Source organism: Solanum dulcamara, chromosome 11 (assembly GCF_947179165.1).
Source record: "Solanum dulcamara chromosome 11, daSolDulc1.2, whole genome shotgun sequence".
NCBI lineage: Eukaryota > Viridiplantae > Streptophyta > Magnoliopsida > Solanales > Solanaceae > Solanum > Solanum dulcamara.
Window position 1 is genome coordinate 61332795 of NC_077247.1, and position 19530 is coordinate 61352324.

At 36.4% G+C, this 19530-nt stretch overlaps 3 protein-coding genes across 4 annotated transcripts in view; all 3 read right to left on the bottom strand.

The window, feature by feature from the left end:
• Positions 1-2341: 2341 nt before the first annotated feature.
• On the bottom strand, positions 2342-3561 carry LOC129873482 (nuclear pore complex protein NUP98A-like). Its single transcript, XM_055948586.1, has 3 exons — positions 3516-3561; positions 3164-3297; positions 2342-2779 (listed from the first exon to the last, which is right to left on the bottom strand). The coding sequence occupies exons 2-3, from the start codon at positions 3168-3170 to the stop codon at positions 2406-2408; spliced, it is 381 nt and encodes a 126-aa protein (XP_055804561.1). The 5' UTR covers positions 3171-3297; positions 3516-3561; the 3' UTR covers positions 2342-2405.
• Positions 3562-4074: 513 nt separating this feature from the next.
• LOC129873481 (uncharacterized) lies at positions 4075-9011 on the bottom strand. The gene is made up of 5 exons (XM_055948585.1): positions 8925-9011; positions 4887-4996; positions 4641-4728; positions 4487-4547; positions 4075-4275 (listed from the first exon to the last, which is right to left on the bottom strand). Exons 1-5 carry the CDS (start codon positions 8953-8955, stop codon positions 4119-4121), a joined length of 447 nt encoding a protein of 148 aa, XP_055804560.1. The 5' UTR covers positions 8956-9011; the 3' UTR covers positions 4075-4118.
• A 3046-nt stretch (positions 9012-12057) lies between these two features.
• The window catches only part of LOC129872839 (uncharacterized), a 50363-nt gene continuing 42890 nt past the window's right edge, over positions 12058-19530 (bottom strand). Inside the window, exons 7-13 of one of the 2 annotated variants that reach the window (XM_055947754.1) lie at positions 15608-15705; positions 14976-15111; positions 14023-14497; positions 13319-13626; positions 12673-13211; positions 12419-12592; positions 12058-12275 (exon numbers count right to left, since the gene is read on the bottom strand). In XM_055947754.1, the coding sequence (XP_055803729.1) occupies positions 15030-15111; positions 15608-15705 (180 nt within the window). In that variant the 3' untranslated portion in view covers positions 12058-12275; positions 12419-12592; positions 12673-13211; ... (1 more) ...; positions 14023-14497; positions 14976-15029. Of the gene's footprint in view, positions 12276-12418; positions 12593-12672; positions 13212-13318; positions 13627-14022; positions 14498-14975; positions 15112-15607; positions 15706-16627; positions 16716-19530 lie in introns of those variants that run through there. The other variant, XM_055947755.1, reaches the window with a different exon arrangement.

Genomic DNA, 19530 nt, shown 5'->3' on the forward strand with positions numbered 1-19530 from the left:
AACTCGTTGGTTGTAAAATACATCACGAACAATGAATGCGAAAAGAAAAATCCCAACAAATTTCCTTATTAGCAAACAACAGTCAACTCTTGTATCAGGTAACCTGTTTTACCACCATCTTGTCTACAATCATCAATTCCAAGGTTCAAACACTTGCCCTGTAAACAATGGCAAGAACAAAGACCAAGTTAGTAGTTTTATACCTATCCTAATGAATACTACCAACTAAAACTCAACAAACTTTACCTTCAAAACCTTAAGATCTCCATTTGGCATCCCATGAGTTTTAGTAACAATTTCCAACGAAGAACCATCAGAAGTAGAGCTCAGAGCCTCTCCTTTAAGGCAAAAACTTGCTGGGATAGAATGTATATCATCTGAATGGCAGTATTGTGATGTTGCTGGTGTAAAGCAAGCATTCGAAATCATAGTTAAAGTGACCAGATGAAACGGAAGCATAACAGAAGATGAAAGAAACAGACACATATACTGTCTCCAAAAGTTGGGCTACAAGCACCTAAGCACCTATATGTATGTTCCAACTCAACTTCAGCTAGAATAAATAATCAAAATAACTCAACATACAGTAGTGATCAACAAAAATATTAGTTTTGGGACGCGATACAGGAAAAGAAAGTATCTTATTGCAAATGAAGCACCAGGAATGCGATGTACATGAACATTTTACAATAAAAGCAAAACAAATATAAGCATCAATATTTTGTATTGTGTACAGGCATACTAGTTTACCTAATAACAAGTAAAACCCCAAAATAATAAATAAAAGAACATCTGTAAAAAGAAACTGTCACGACCCAAACCTAGGGCCTAGACGTGACATGACGAATGAGGAACCCAGAGATACCTCAAACAAGCCTCTTAGCATTCATTTATCCTTTCATAGGTTATGAAAATCAATAACAAAAGAGGGACTAAAAGAAATCATAATAGCAAACATCCATAGTCAATATTTATCTTACATTTGTCCAACAATACCTCTAGTCTTAGACTTGGTGGGGGCTAAGACATGTCCCTAACTCACCCTCAAATAAGGTGACCATACAATACCACAGTAGATGTCTAAAGTTCTTCAACATAGCATAAACTAAAAGAAAAGGAGTATTGTCCCCGAAACATGAGAACTCACCCAAAAAAAAACTTCAAGCAATCTTAACTAGCCACGTGGAGGAGGACGAGGAGGAACGTCGATCCCTACATGGTGATATCATGTAGGCAAAGAGTATGCGTTAGTACTTTGAATGTACTATGTATGTGAGCAATGCAATGCATGTCATAATAATGTGCAATTGATCAAGTTAGAAAATATAATAAGTAAATCATTAAATCATGATAGTAATTCATGAACACCCTCAATGCAATTTGGAAACCATAATGGAGTCACGTGAAAACATAGACACTATAGTGATAATCATAAGTCAAAGTAAGAAGTCATTTTCCTTATAGACTTAGGAACAACCTCTGACAGAAATGCAAGATAAGGCTGCATACAATAGACCCTTGTGGTCAGATCCTTCCCCGAACCTCGCGCATAGCGGGTGCTTTAGTGCACCGGACTGCACTTTTAATGCCATGATACAATAAGGTGATATAATAGGCCATTTTAAAACTATGAAACCATTTGAAATACTATTTGAAACCATGGGACTTGTCCAATGCAATATAGGAACCATCATGAATCATAAAAGAACTTAACCACCATAATGGAAATCATGAGTTATTATAGGAAAACACATACTTTGAAAATACCATGAATCGTAACGAAGTATACAATAAATCCTTTGGGAGAAACCTTTAGCTATAACATGATACTTTGGGAGAGGGACCTTGTACCTTTGTGAGAGCAAACATTAACCGACATAAACCATGTGAGCTATAACATGGAATCCCGATGTTACCTCTATACCGGAAGAAAGGGAGAGACTACTTGCCAAGGTAGACTCCATCATACCTAAGTGGATCCACTAAGCGATTGTATGAACCGGGTACTCACCTCCAAGCCTTGATATTTTGGGTACTCACCTCTCAGAGATTTGGATATTCGCCCCTAACTCCTTTATACCTACGGTGGCACGTAGTTCTGGGAAATGGGTATTCGCCCCTAGTCCAACTCGGTGCTAGGTAAGCTCTCAACGAAATAGACATATCATAAAACATAAAGTCAACCCTACGGAATAGTTTAATACTTCAAAATAGCCATATCATATAGTTAGAAGTGTGACACCCTAAATTTCCACTTCCCTTCCACTGGATCATAAGAAACAAATTCTGCATCTTGCTCAACTGTTTTCTTAATAAGCATATCTCTATACTTATTGACCATTGGTCCATCTTTGTATTCCTTCCTAGTCGATTTGTTGATGCATCCGACATTAAGAAGAGTTATCTCAGCTGGCTTGTTGAGGCCTTGTCCAACTGGCAACTGAAGGTTTCTTGCTCTCATTCATATAGATTATCACCTTACGACAGTTGAAATTGACAGCAAAACCAAGATTAAGCTTCCGGACATCTGTTTCTCCCAAGAACTTAATGCTTCCATACCCATGTCTTCCTACCACAAAGTCCTTCACGTGGCAACAAAAAACAGCTTCTTCCTTCTCCTTTGATATCAACTCCTCCATAAGAGGTACTATGTAGTAATCAGCACGTTGGAGCTTCGGCATTATGCCATCCACATCCTTATCATCGCCAAAATTAACATGATGCATCTCTTCAGGATCTAACTTGGGCTTATCACCAGCTTTGTATCTGTCATGCATCCCTACATTTTAAACAGAAAAGCGAATTATTATGCAATTAACTAGCAAACTTGGTTAGTTTGGTTCATAATTCTTGAAAATTGTAAAATAGCAAGTAAACTTTTATATCCTTGGATATACTAAAATAGCTAAGAGATGATAATTTTTCTAGTGTCCAAAGTCTTGTAAAGAATCACCAATCCATGAAGTTAACTGGTTTTAATTTGAACTATTAGTGATTCCAGGCTTAAGGAAATGGGATCTTGATGGAGCAGGCATAAAGTGGCAATAGATATTAAGTAATCCACTAAAACATTACATGTAAGTATGATAATTGACTTATGCATCGATTAAAATCTAGCTTAACCAATCAATGAAAGGAATACTCATTAAAAAAGAAAGTTTACTGTTCATAGATGAATCAGCTCCCAGTGAAAATTCTGAGGTAGGACGAACCCAGTCCCTTGAATTTTTCCTTGGAATGATGATGACTTCTGTCCTTAGTACACCAGAAATGTTCTTTATCCATGAAAAAGGGTACCTACATAAACAAATATTATAGTCCTGTTAAATTTCCAGTGTTTTACTTGGATTAGAGGAAAATATGGATTGTCCTGTATTTTTTCACCAAAAGGATACCCGTACTTGCAATCTTTGCATATGATCTGCGTTTATCTTAATTGACTTTAAATATTGGTCCATCAAACAAATCATGCCACGAACTACTAAACATATCCCCCATAAAAGTATACTTCTCACCTTTGGTTTATCACTCATAGGTTTGTATTTCTGAGGTGGCAACCTATGCTGACTTAGAGATGAATGTCGAATTATCAACGTAGATCTTCGTCTGATCAGAGCAGGGTTGTTAGAAACCTGCAACTTACAACATGAGAATCTTTCATAATAGCCTACAACTTTTGTATTCACCTTAAACATAACCATTATGAGTTTAAAAATCATAGTGAAGCTATAAAAACATAATCATGCCTGATAATTTGAAGAGTTTGTTTGGAACTTGGACAACTATATTGATGTTTATATCTTATTGGAGAAATACTGGAATTAATTGATATAAACCTACTTGATGCAGTAAAACCGAACAAATATAAAGCCAAAGGCCAGCAACTAGGCGCAGTTACATCTACCTTGACAAGAAAGAATCAGTAATTACAACACAATAAAGGTGATAAATAAATTTGTCATTCAAGGTGCATGGCATTTATAGCAATAGTAATGAGACATCCCAGTAATATCATGTAACTGCTAGTGAGTATGATACTTGGTTTGGTACCAGTGAACACATCCAGCAGCAACATTAATTATAATTAGTTGTTCAGAAATGTGAAACTTACAGGTAAACTAGAAATTCCACATACTGGATAGATGTTGCCAAATTGGGGTGCTCAACCGAGATTTGGACTGAAGGTTGTGTTTCAGCAGGAGGCATAATTTGGTGATGGATTCACTTCCATGATTCTCGGAAAGTAAGACTTGAAAATATGTTAAGGTATTGCTACTGCATGAGAAAGTACAAATAAAAGGATCACAGAGGCAAGAAAAAGAAGAGACAGAAGAAGAATAAAACAATCAGGTTAAAACGGGACTCTGGAGTAATAACTGAAGCAGCGAAAATAAAAAGAATGTCAGGAAAGTCTAGAAATCAAAATTAGGTAATGAATAACACACGCAGTAAAGTAAAACATTAGATGGTTAAGTTTGATACTCACTGTTGGTCATTGATACTTGGCTGACAAATTCCTTGTCCAATTTCTGAGCAACTAGCACCTTCTTAAAAAAAAGGTGTTGGGAGGATTAGATACATGGATTACAATCCAACATACTATCAACTTCAAAAAGAGCAAGGCATACTGCATTAAGTACCTGTTGATGGGTGAGAAGCGTTGGTTGTTGGAAGTGTTGCTCCAACTTTAGGAGTCATTTCTGGCTGCAGTGGACCGAAGAACAGAGGCTGCAAGAGTAGCAACAACTTAGATGTACAACATCAAAATAGAAGTGCTTTACCAATTTTATAGACTACAAGGTGCATTTTATATTATTTATGACAGAAAGCAAATGGCAGAGATATATAAATGAGATCTAATTGCGTATACGTTCAGAAACACTTACAGTATTTTGACTTGCAGCAAGTGGAGTGCTTGAAACATTACAAAGTCCTGGTGGAGTAGGCTGAGACTGCTTTAGGCAATTCAAGCATAATGTGGATTGTGGAGCGCCTCCTGTAGTTAAAACGGGAGTGAGAGAAAAAAGAGTTCTTATGATCAAAAACATGGGCAGATGGTTTTGCTAACAAAGGATATGTGGAAGGTGAGACTGAACATGGAGATAGAGGGGCAGATGTTGATAAAGACCATGGATTCCTTAATGGAGAAAAGGTGGAGGTAGTGGAAGAATTGGAAGCTAGATTTAAAGGTGCAAATGGCCTCGAATGGATCCACGGAGAAAAAGAAACATCTGAGGCAGTAGATTCCACTTTACTTCCAGTGGCACAAGAGTTTAACAATGATGTATTGGGGAGAAAATATATGGGAAATGGACTGCTGTAACTTCGGAAATGGGGTAGATGCAGTTGGTGTAGATTTTTCATTTGATAGAGATTCAACCCCTGCTCTTTCCACTACAAATGTACTTGAAAAAAAGGAATAAAAAGGTTGATCAACAGTTGCTTGGTTAGATACTGGTGATATAAATGGGGTTGATCACTTAACTATGATGTTCTCAGCAGCCCACCTTTACTGATCCTCAAAGCATTAACAAAATCAGAATAGAAGGCCCAGATTGACCTACAAGTTTGAAACTCCTAAGAATATGACCCATCCCTCTACCCTGATCCCACTCAAAAATCAACATACAGCTGGATGTCACCATGTCCGAAAGATAGCAAGGCTCCAAGAAGATTGATGTAGCAAATATCTAGATTTATGAAAATTGAGGTAAATGTGGAAAAAAAGATTGTAAAATTCCATTTAAAGGTAAGCAGAAACGATTGGGTAAGCAAAACCAGGAGTCAAAGTTCAAACATGAAGAGTTGTCAGTCTTAGAAGCAGCAAACATGTTGTAATGAGAAATACAGCACTACAATCAGTAAAACAAATATGTACGACATGTCCTTGTTAGCATTGGTCTGTTTGTTTTTGCAACAAAAAGAAGCTAGAAATGTGGTTTTGCATTGTTCTTCCATAATCAATGGGAGAGAGTATTTTGTTCTCCGGGAAAAGCTGTGACGCAAGGGCCTTATAACTGTTAGGGGGTCCTTTTTAATACTTTGAAATCCTATATGAGTAATAAATAGTGATGTTTAGCCAGTTTTAACCTATTTATTTCACCCACATTAAAGTTTCAAAAATATGATTTTATCTCACTTGATTGAATGCATTATCGATTCAATAAATCTAAGTAAATTAAAGTAAATTGTAGTTTTGTTTTCCACTTATTCTTTATTTATTCTCCCATCGGATTTATCGTTTTTATAATTTCTTCTCTCGCCGAGTGTGAAGGATTACCTTTTGATGTACCAAAAGCAGAAGAAGAATTAGTAGCAGGGTATCAAACCGAATATTCAGGTATCAAATTTGGTTTATTTTACATTGCTTCATATCTGAATCTACTAGTTTCTTCATTATTTGTAACAGTTCTTTATTTGGGAGGTTAGAATCTTTCTATTCCGTACATATTTGTTCCCCAGTTATTTGGCATAAATAAGGCGTGGAGCTTAAATAACTCACTCAGAACGCTTTTTAAAAAATTACGTGGTACAATTAGGTCGAATAAACCCTTCTTAGTTGTTTAGAAATATACTTTTACAGAGAACAACCCAAACCAATTCTCACAAAACAAAACCTAACACAAACTCAATTCTACATAAGCAAAACCAAAGATTCACATTCGTTTCCCAAACCCCCCAAAAAAATTAAATCATAAATGCCAACAAAAATCACTCCTTAAATTCCACGGAGGTCTTTGAAGGCTTCAAAGTCAAATCATATAAAGATCTTGGGCAGTTTAGGTTCAACAAAAATAGTGGATATATCTGAAACCAGATTAGATCAGAGTACAGCTTTAGAAGTAAAGTATGTAAATCAATATTTTTTACTTGTTTGATTTTGAGAAAACTAGAAGTACTTGGAGTGCATTTTCTTCCTTCGAACTAGTTGGTTGTAAAATACATCACGAACAATACAACAACAACAACAACATACCAAGGAAAATTCCACAAGTGAGGTCTGAAAAGGGTAGAATGTACGCAGACCTTACCACTACCTCGTGGAGGCAGAGAGGTTATTTTCGAAAGACCCTCGGCTCAAGTGCATCAAATCAGGTACAAAAAAGGAGACAATAATGGAGAAATCATTGGTTGATTCAGTGAGAGGCAACCACCCTTGGAACAAAACCCTCAGATCCCTTTAGCCTCATTCTTTCGCTTATGAGCTTTTGCTTTATTCATTTCCCAGAACTTTTGTTAATATAGTACCCTGAAGATGTTAGAATACTCCGTCCGTTAAAATTGACAAAAGGGTTATAGGGTTTCTTACAGTAATGGAGTCCAGTAAATTGAGGCTCAGATCTGTGCTTAAGCTCAGGCAAAAAGCGAGTCTAACCACGCCATGGCTGCAAAAACCACCAGAAAATCTGGTGGCATGCCCCGCCAAGACACGGGTTGGATAACGTCAAAAGCCCGACTAATCAGCTCAGAAGGGAATAAAAATTGACATAAATCATCATCACCTCTTTCAAGCCGTCTGATTATACTCACCCTCATCGCTTCCACCAGATCCACTGGCAACACTCAATGCTCTGGCGGAGGCATTAAAATAAAGAAAACAAAGGGTGGAAGGGTATAGAAACCCTTTGACGATATATAACAACAAACCAAGCAAGCTGTTAATAATATACTCCCTGCAATAAAATTGATAGAAGGATAGTTGGGATTCTTACAGTAATGCCTGAAATCATTGGCTGAATACAGAGAGAAGCAATCACCCATTCAATGAAAAATCATCAACTATCTGTAGCCTTATTCTTTCCCTTTTGAGATTTTTCTTTATTCATTTTCCCAACCGGTTAGTTTCCCTAAACTGACAGAGAAAGTTAGGCTCGTTAAGCTCAGGCAAAAAGAGAGTCCAACAACGCCATGGCTGCAAAAATCACCAGAAAATCTGGTGGCATGACCCGCCAAGATACAGGTCAGATAACCTCAAATGCCCAAATAATCAGCTCAGAAGGGAATAAAATTGGCAAAAATCATCATCGCCTCTTTAAACCATATGTCCACGTCATCAGAAGGGAATAAAGCATATGCCCTCATCATCAGAAGCAGAAAACAAGGGAACATAAGAATTCATTGAAGAGCCTCACCGGTCACTGCCTTTTTTGCAAGCAACACAAAAATTCGCAGTTGCAATTAGTCTAAACGATTAAAACTGTGTGAAAGCACGACTTGCCATCGTTAGTCACTTAGCTATGATGTTCTCAGCAGCCCACCTCTACTGATCCTCAAAACATTAACAAAATCAGAAAAGAAAAACCATATAATTCTCCATTCTCTTACATGGTATTATCTTCCAATTTTAAGAAAGAAACAAAGTCAAAAAGTCTTCACCATGTAAAGGAAAATGGCCAGTGAGGGCGTTTACGAAAGTCTGTCAAATTGAGTGTGTTCATTTAGTGACAAATCAAGAACAACTCCACATCTTTCCATTCAATACGTAGTAAAATCATAGAGAGTATTGAAACTTTGAAAGGGTATTTTTTCTTAAAGAGTTCCAAGAAAATGTGACAATATAATATCAAGTTATCGAACTTTCCTTCTTTCTTTTTTTTATGGATGGAAGAATAGCAATAGATTTAGGGTTGTACCACGATGGCTGTTGAAAACCAACCCCTAAACAACCCTTGTGGAATCATACAAGATGACCCCTGAGAGAGTGAGCCTAAAAAAATAAACACAAATTCTAGAACATCCTTAACACACACTGCAAGAATAACAACATAATTTTCTTTAAAGAATTTCTTGAATTTCCTTGAAACTACAATTTCCTTAAAATATGCATGCAAGAATTCCAAGATAATGAGTTCTCGAATTTTCCCTCTTTCTTTTTTAAAATGGATGGAAGAATAGAAAGATAATGGGAAGAGCAGTAGCATTACCTGAGCAGATGGTGTCTCTTTGATCGGACATCGTCACCGGAACAATCCAGTGGCATACTCTTGAGATGCCGGTAGCGTATATGATGGTGGTGATTTCTAAAATGCACAGGTGTTGTCGCTTTTATAGTTTTCGAACACGCGGAAAAAAATTACTTAATAACGCGGAGTGCTCTAAGATGCGCCGTTAGCGTATATGATAAGCAGACTCTTTTATAGTTTTCTAGTTAATACACGCGGGAAAAAGAAAAATTAATTCATACAAAATATATTTTTTGTTGTAAATTTTTATTCTAGTACTTATTTATTAAAAATAAAAAGAGTTTCTTGCATTGATAATATGAAATTCCTTATCATCATGAATTTGTACAATTTTCATAGTTTGATTCAGAATATGAAATTTATGATTTTAAATTTCATTCCTAAGCTTATAAATTAATATTTTATATTTATTAAATAGATTTCTTAATTAAATATAGATTTAATTCAAAAAATATGGATCCAACTATTTCAGAGACTTTATTTATTTGTAAAAGTATAAGATTATTGAAACTGCAATGAAAAGGTTAATTTTCAAGACGAAACTCAATCTTAAGTTTTAGTTCTTCAGAATTTCAACTTAAAATTGTACATTATACAAAACGTCAAGTAGGATATAAGAAGCATAATAGCCACAATATGTAATTCCCGAGAAAAAACTTCTAATTGGATCACGAACAAAAAATTTTCTACCCTAATCAAGATTATCAAGTGAACAAACACGTGCAGTTTCTATTCATTAATTTGCCTTTTGGTCAAAAAACAACAATTTATAACACTATACTCACACAAGTTGCAACAAATTCATCTTGCAATGGAAAAATACAAATGAAGAGCTACCAAAGCTAATCAAGAACCCGACTTTCATAACGCAGATGCAACTGAAGAGTTGTTGCCTATATCAATGCATTAAGGGAAAACCATTCCAATATACCTCATCCTTGCAAATTCCTGGAACATGTATAAAAACTCAATTTTATTTTAGAAAAAAAATATGCAAAATCTCTTGAGTGAAAAAACTATAGCAAAATGGTGTTCAAATCCTTAACAACTGCCTCTAATAGGGCCCGTTCCATCTCTCTGCCTATCATATCGGCAGCATAGACAATTCGGTGATGGGAGTGGCCCCCTTCTCGGGCTAGATGCAGATTGCCATCCTCCCCATGATCGAAGGAACGAAACACCCAGTTCTCTAATTTTCTCAGGTTCTTCTGTACACACAACCTGAAGAACGGAGATGCACTTTAAAAGAACGAAGTTTTTAGAAGAGTAAACTAAAAACGCTATTTTGGAGTAATAAATCAGTCATCTTGTAAGTTTCATTTAGGACATTGGTTGCATACAACTATATGGACCAAGTTTTTCCCAACTGAGAAGAAGATATCAGTTGTGATGTCCCACCAATCAAGCACAACATAAAACTTCCTTAAAGTCAATATATATTTAACGAGATAAACAAAGATAGCATAGATCAAACCAATTGGTGACCCTTAAAAAGTGGTGCTGATTTAGGGAGTGCTAATCATACCTTTATGTATTCTCATTTTAAAAAAAAAACATAGCACTATGGTACAAACTAAATGAAATCTCACTATCAAACTGAAAGAGAACACAGGTTTATTTCCAGTTTTATTCTTATTTCTTCCTTCTTGCATGTCACTTTCACGCTCTCTTTTCCAAATGTTCAAATACATAAGTAAACGATCTGAACCGTGAAGAATAGGTGTTACACATCTCTTCAACTTTCTTCAGTTTCAACTTTTAAGCACTTACATCAGAAGTTAGGAATAAGCATAGAGCCTTTCTTGTAGTATTGTTTTCTGGCACTTCAGCTTCAAATTGAAAACAAGCCTAACTGCCCCCATTGCTCTTACACTTCTCCAATTTTCGGGAGTTCTACATCCTGCAGCAAAAGCCGTCTAAACAGAAAGTTCCTTTGGCTTCAACCTGAAAGTTGGATCGAGAATTTCCTATTCATCCAACAAAGTAGTCTGGGAAAAAATTGGAAAAGAAATAGTTCCCAAAGAGAAAAGGCTGAAAAACTGGCAACTACTTTACGGAACTTACGAGACTATAATATTCTGTGGACGTACTCTAATAACAATTGAATAAAAGCAAGTTAAAGATGAACACATGCACTTGCAATGTTCACCGGGCTGTCTTACAAATCAATATAGTTCATACAAATAGAATTTGGAACTTACATTCCTCTCATGCATCGCCAATTAGCCACCAGCATCACACCTTTTTGCAGAAAACTCTCCCTACATAAATTTACTTATCATAAAATTTTGAGTTATGGTTTCAAGCTAAATACATTTCAAGAAATAAGCTACTAAAAGGAGGAATCTGTAAACTACAACATTGAAAAGAAGAATTAAAAAAGGGGAGTGGGATTAATCAAAAAAATCATTTTATGCTCCACAATTCTCACTAACTCTCCAGCTCCACCTATTTTAACGTCCTTAGAGGGAAGGGACGAATTGACCAAAAGGAGAAATAGAAAGAATTATAAGTATTACTCCGGTTTATCTATTCTCTTTTTAAGTACAGTATCCTCATTGCACATGTTAAGTATAGTACTGCAAGCTTTGAGGAGCCCCGTCGAATTAGTACACTTATACTATTATTAGTTTATTATAAAACACTAAGTGCATCTAGTATAATCACTCTCAAATTTATGCTTAGTTAAATTAGTGTACCTTAAAAAGTAAATCGCTTGCTACTTAATGGAGAAGCTTCGCGTCGGAAACATTGAGAACTTGACCACAAATATAACTTTTTTCCAAGATGAACCTTGCATCGTACCAGCTAGCCATCGCATAGCTGGAGTATATAATAGCAAAATGTGACCCAAGACCTAATCCACTTGCCAGCCTTTCATTTGAACCTGAATGGTAATCTTTAATTAGGGACTCGTTATAGCTGGCCACAACTTGCTTCTCCCCTGTAAAAGATGCAGCCTGAGAAGGAAACAAGATACATCTCATCTACTGGTGGTTATTTTCTGAAAAGAAAGTGAAACAAAGATTGTTTTACTCCCAATATAAATTTCATCAGAGCATGGGCATCACAATAATTTAAACTTATGACATACCATTTTAAAGGAGCCAATTGTCTGTTCAACCACCGTTGCTGCTTTGGCATAAGCATCTTATCCACGGGACTCCATCCTAGATAGGATGAGGGACATCACTCCAGCAAAGATGACAAGTAGAGGAATGATGGATAACTTAACAAGTGTGAGAAGCCAGCCTTTAGTAAATGCAATGACAAAGCCCGCAAAGAACGTTGATATCAGCTGTACAAATTTCCCTACCTGCCGCAGTTAAGGAAATAATATCAAGTATAGAAAGAGCAATCATATCCTCACAAAGGATCTTTTATGTACAAAGCAAATTCCTATGTAGTGGTTTCACAAAGAAGGGCTTAGTAGAGTTGCTTTTCAGCATGACTACCTACTCGCCCATTGCGTCTTGTTTAAGAACAGCGTCACCAGACATGCGCCCCACCACCTCTCCCATATTGGTTTCCTTATCACAGAAAGCTAAATCTTGCTGCAAAATAGTTTTCAGATAGACTCCTTATTCGAGAAGGCTGTCTTTCACCAGAGATCATCCAACAAGGGACCTCTGAACAACACTCATATTAATTTAACTTCAATAATAATTCAAAATTGCCTATGCTTAGTAAAGGCGGAATGAGAACTTACAAAGAAATGCAGCTGCCTAACATCCCAAAGCTAAGTAGACAAATTTCAATGAAACCTATATGGAATTACACGGATAAATCTATATTTTATATTAAAAAAAGGGCCCAAAATTTTAAATTTTACAAAACAAAATGAAAAGATTATCTGTATCATATAAAAGAAAGATAATATATATTACAAATATTAATTACTAATTTATTGGACTGAGCGCATCTTTATAAAATTATTTGAAAGTCTAATGGTCCCCACCCTAATGTTCATGGACGAGGAGAAGGTGGAAGACTTACTACTACACATTCCACATAAGCTAGAAAATCCTGAGAATACTACTCGTGTGACAGAATCAACTTGCCTCAAATGAGCTTTTAGAAATGAAAATTTGAACTCACAATTAGAAGTGTGACACCCTAAATTTCCACTTCCACTGGATCATAAAAAACAATTTTTGCATCTTGCTCTACTGTTTTCTTAATAAGCCTCTATACTTATTGACCATTGGTCCATCTCTGTACTCCTTCCCAGTCGATTTGTTGATGCATCTGTCATTAAGAAGAGTTATCTCAGCTGGCTTGTTTAAGCCTTGTCCAACTGGAGGTTTCTTGCTCTCATCCATATAGATTAATTAGATATTAAGAAGAGTGATCACCTCACGACAGTTGAAATTGATAGCAGAATCAAGATCAAGCTTCCGGACATAGAACTTGATGCTTCCATACCCATGTCTTCCTACCACAAAGTCCTTCACGTGGCAACAAAAACCAGCTTCTTCCTTCTCCTTTGATATCAACTCCTCCATAGGAGGAACTATGTAGTAATCAGCACGTTGGAGCTTCGGCATTATGCCATCCACATCCTTATCATCGCCATCATGTTAATCATCGCCAAAATTAACATGATGCATCTCTTCAGGCTCTAACTTGGGCTTAGCACCAGCTTTGTCTCTGTCATGCATCCCTACATTTTAAACAGAAAAGCGAATTGTTACGCAATTAAATAGCAAACTTGGTTAGTTTGGTTCATAATTAATCTTGGAACTTGTAAAATAGCAAGTCAACTTTTATATCCTTGGATATACTCAAATAGATAACAGATGATAATTTTTCTAGTGTCCAAAGCTTGTAAAGAATCACCAATCCGTCAAGTTAATTGGTTTTAGTTTGAACTATAAGATATTTGAGGCTTTGAGCTTAAGGAAATGGGATCTTGATGGATCAGGCATAAAGTGGTACATATTAGATATTAAGTAATCCACTAAAACATTACATGCAAGTATGATAATTGACTTATGCATCTATTAGAATCCAGCTTAACAATCAACGAAAGGAATACTCAATAAAAAAGAAAGCTTACTGTTTATAGATGAATCAACCCCCAGTGGAAAATCTGAGGTAGGACGAACCCAGTCCCTTGGATTTTCCCTTGGTATGATGATGACTTCGGTCCTTAGTACACCAGAAGTGTTTTCTTTATCCATGAAAAAGGGTACCTACATAAAAAAATATTATAGTCCTATTAAATTTTTCAGTGTTTTACTGGAATTAGAGGAAAATATGGACTTTGTCCTGTATTTTTCCACCAAAAGGATACCCCAATTTGCAATCTTTGCATATGATCCGTGTTTATCATATTTGAATTGAACTTTCGGTCCATCAAACAAAGCATGTCCACGAACTACTAAACATGTCTCACATAAAATTATACTTCTCATCTTTGGTTTATCACTTGTAGGTTTGTATTTCTGAGGTGGCAACCTATGCTGACTTAGAGATGAATGTCGAATCAGCAACGCAGATCTTCATCTGACCGGAGCAAGGTTGTTAGAAACCTGCAACTTACAACAGAAGAATCTTTCATAATAGCCTACAACTTTTATATTCACCTTAAACATAACCAAAAAGAGTTTAAAAATCATAGTGAAGCTACAAAAACATAATCATGCCTGATACTTTGAAGAGTTTGTTTGGAACTTGGACAACTATATTGATATTTATATCTTATTGGAGAAATACTGGAATTAATTGATATAAACCTACTTGATGCAGTAAAAAGCAAACAAATATAAAGCGAAAGGCCAGCAAATAGACGCAATTACACCTACCTTGACAGGAAAGCATCAACAATCAACATAATAAAGGTAATAAACAAATCTGTCATTCAAGGTGCATAACATTTATAGCAATAGTAATGAGACATCCCAGTAACATCATGTAACTGCTAGTGAGTATGATGTTTGGTTTGGGACCAGTGAACACATCCAGCAGCAACATTAATTATAATTAGTTGTTCAGAAATGTGAAACTTACAAGTAAACTAGAAATTCCATACTGGATGGATATTGCCAAATTCGGGTGCTCAACCTAGATTTGGACTGAAGGTTGTGTTTCAGCAGGAGGCATAATTGGTGACGGATTCACTTCCATGATTCTCGGAAAGTAACACCTGAAAACATGTTAGGTATTGCTACTGCATGAGAAAGTACAAATAAAAGGATAATGGAGGCAAGAAAAAGAAGAGACAGAAGAAGAATAAAACGATCAGGTTAGAGGGAAATTGGGAAATCCCTTGGCGCATCTCAGTGGAGGTGAACTGTATTAACAACATAAGATCTATAATATCAGCAAGAGTACAACATTCCTTTAGGGAAGGAAATACTCTAGCTGATTTTTTTGGCTAATCTTGTTTCCTGTTTTGCAGGTGATTTTCAATTTAATCATTATCAAGATATTCCTAACACAGGCAGAAGGATCCTTCAACTAGATAAAGTGGGAACTCCTAACATAAGAAAATTTTCCGATGTAATATCAAAATCTAACAGCTAACAGATTCACATATTTGTGCAGGTCTATTTAATGCTCTACACTGAAGTTAAAACAGTTTTACCTCCTAGATTGCTACTCAAGACTGAAGACATTTCATAAGATTTGTGTATCCGCACCTGTGAGATTTTCTGGGTGTTCCTTCGATAACAAACCAAGTCATGGGTACATCTAGCCTCTTTCCTGTCATAACCCAGCTCTGGAATCTCAGTATCACCTGCATCAAGATGGACAGAGTTAATTCATCTCTAAAATAGCAATGAATTTCATTTATCTGTAGATTTGATGGTGGTATTAACCCCATTTGAGGTTCAGCCCATTGATCTATGGAAAAATGGAAAGATTATGCTTTAGAGAGAGAGAGAGAGAGTTTCTGCGATTTATACTCAACTGATGAAATGGAAGCTCTAATCTCCGAGATTGATAATAAAGAAGTTTAGATCGAGATTGGAGAAGCTTAGTCAAAGCTAAACGGGCAGATTCAGAAGATGAGGACTCGAGAAGACCCTCTCTGCTCATTTTTCTTTCCTCTTTGAGCTCAGCTGATGCAATTGGAGATATGAACTCCGAAATTGATAGCTTAGATCGAGATTGGAGAAACTTAGATTGTAGCTGATGATATCGAAGCTGAATGGGAAGACTTAGAAGATGAGGATTTGAGAAGACCCCTTGTCTGCTCACTTTCCTTTCATTTCCTCTTGTAGTTTTGTTTGTTACTTTTTCTTGATTTCATTTGGGCTGGGGCACTTTTGGACCTGACCATGTACAAACTCTTTTCTTTATCTTATAGATGGGCCTTGACCCTGCTACTCTTTTACTTAAAAAATAAAAACAAAAAAAACGATCAGGTTAAAACGGGACTGTGAAGTAATAACTGAGGCAGCGGAAATAAAGAGAATGTCAGGAAAGTCTAGAAGTCAAAATTAGTCATTTAATAACAGACGCAGTAAAGTAAAACAATAGATGGTTAAGTTTGATACTCACTGTTGGTCATTGATACTTGGCTGACAAACTCATTGTCCAATTTTTGAGCAACTAGCACCTTCTTAAAAAAACAGGTGTCAGGAGGATTAGTTACATGGATTACAATCCAACATACTATCAACTTCAAAAAGAGTAAGACATACTGCACAAAGTACCAGTTGATGGGTGAGAAGCGTTGGTTGAGAAAAGTGTTGCTCCAACTTTAGGAATCATTTATGGAAGCAGAGGACCAAAGAACAGAGGCTGCAAGAGTAGCAACAACTTAGATGTACAACATCAAAATAGAAGTGCTTCACCGATTTTATAGACCACAAGGTGCCTTTTATATATTATTTATGACAGAAAGCAAATGGGAGAGATATAAAAGAGATCTAATTGCATATACGTTCACAAACACTTAATAAATCCTTTGGGAGAAACCTTTAACCTTGTGAGAGCACATACTTTACTTTGTGAGAGATATCGCTATAGTAAGAAAATACCTTAATCATTTTGGGAGAGACGTTTTACCTTTTTGTGAGATGAACCGTTATAGTAGACATCATAGTAAATATCTTAAACATGGGGAGAGGGACCTTGTACCTTTGTGAGAGCGATCGTTAACCGACATAAACCATGTGACCTATAACATGGAGTCCATAGTGCACCAAATAGACTAATAATAACCGACCATCCCAGGTCATAGATTTATGAGTCTAGAACAGGGAGTACATAGTGCACCAAATAGACTAATAATAAGGAAATATGACCTTACTCGTTCCAATTAAACTCACATTAACCTTAAGAAACATTTAATCAAACACTTTATGAGCATGACTTCGTAAGGGAAGACCTTTAGTATGAACAAGTCTTAACTCACCTGAAAGCTTTAAATTCAATTCCCTTTCTTCAAGTTTCGAGAGTATTCAACAGCTCACAGGCTACGAATATAGAGCTAAGATCATCAAGACATACTCAACTAACAATAGCAAGTTCTGAAACTACTTCAAAGCTTAATTGAGAACTTCATTCACTTTTATGATTATGTTTCTAATCTAACTCTAGTTTCCATTCTCAAAAACTCAATAACGTTCTTAATACCAATGACTTATGGTTATTTTAATAATCTACATCCCAAAAGATATACTCGACTAATTAGAAATTCTATTAAGGTCTGAAATTCGCCAAAATATTTGATGGCTTCGTCCAACACAGAAAAGAAGTATCTTCCCCCCATTTCTTTGGTATTTTTATTAACCTTGTAACATTCCTCAAAATGCTCACAAGTTTCTTAAAAATGCCTTGGGAATAGGCCGCTCACGTAATACATTATCCTTAATCTTTTTGGCAAATCCGAATTCGAAATATCGATCAGGGGGACAAAACCTGTGGGAAAATGCCCTCGGTGGATTTTTAGGACCCATATATCGAAAGATAGATTTTTCAAAGAAACTGCGCAAAACGACGCGGACTTGCTCCCGTTCAGTGCAATTTTTCCCGAGTCAAAATCTGGTCAAAATCTCATTCGCTCAAAATTGGCCTATTAGGGAACACCTCCACATCACAGACCAGGGCGATGGTTTTCGTCCGAATTCAGTTTTAAGTAAGGGCACTTTAGACTTTTTCCCTAATTGATAGTTAATGAACCTAGACGTTCTTAGGACCTAATTTAGCTCTATAAATTAACCTAAATTTCTAATTAAGTAAGGGCACTTTAGACTTTTCCCTAATTGATAGTTAATGAACCTAGACGTTCTTAAGACTTAATTTAGCTCTATAAATTAACCTAAATCTCTAATTAAGCTTTTCTATCCAGCGATGTTTGTGATGAGTCCTCATTTATCGGGGACTAGTCATCGAGTTGGCTATTGTTTTCAAAGACTTTTGTTATATTTCATATTAAGGATGAGCTAGGGACATGTCTTATCCCCCGCTCATGCTCATGAGTAGAGGCATCTAGTTGGATAAATATTTCGAGTCTATGTTGTCATGTGACATTCTTCAATTTCTATTCATGGTTTAGACTCTCTTTTACTTTATCTTATGTATGCTTATGATATGTACAAAAGGCTTGGTTGGAGCCCTTCGGGGTTTCGATCTCCGTGTTACAACTAGGCCCTAGGTCGGATCGTGACAACTAAGTGCCACCGTAGGATTTCCCCTTTTGGCCTAGCTATTGGATCCACATATAGCGTATGTATGACCCGCTTAGCGAGGTAGAGTTTACCTTGGCAAGTAGATTTCCTTTTTTCTTCGTTGTATGGGGAGGCAACGGGATTCCATGTTATAGATCGCATGGTATTATTGTCGGTTATGGTTCCTATCCCACATATGTACGATATCATATGTATTTTCATGATGTCAATAATGTTTTTCAAATGCTTTGGTCATTATGATTTTCTCATGACTTTACTTATCTCATCTTATCATGTGTTTTACCTGACCATTGCATTTCATGATTTACGTTGCATGTCATACCCTCATACTTAGTACATTCCAATGTACTAATGCATACTTTTTTGCCTACATTATCTCATAAAGTAGAGGTTGAGGTTGAAGGTCATATTCGTCCGCGTGGCTAATTAAACTTTCCTATCCGACGGTGTTTGTAGTGAGTCCTCATTTATCGAGGACTAGTCAGCGAGTTGGTTATTGTTTTCAAAGACCTTTTGTTATGTTTCATATTGAGGGTGAGCTAGGGACATGTCTTAGCCCCCGCCAATGTTCATGAGTAGAGGCATCTAGTTGGACAAATGTTTCGAGTCTATGTTGTCATGTGACATTCTTCGTTTGCTATTCATGGTTTAGACTTTCTTATGATGTTTTCAATTTTAATTTACCTTATGTATGCTTATATGATATGTACAAGAGGCTTGGTTGAAGCCCTTCGGGGTTTCGATCGCCGTGTTACAACTAGGACCTAGGTCGGGTCGTGACAAACTTGGTATCAGAGCACAAAGTTCAAGTGTCCTAGGGTGTCCAACATGCCACGTCAAATAGAGTCTTATTCATGGGTGTGAAGCGCGCCATACTTATGAGTAGGAGGCTATGAGGCGTCTTAGGAAATTGCAACAGAAGG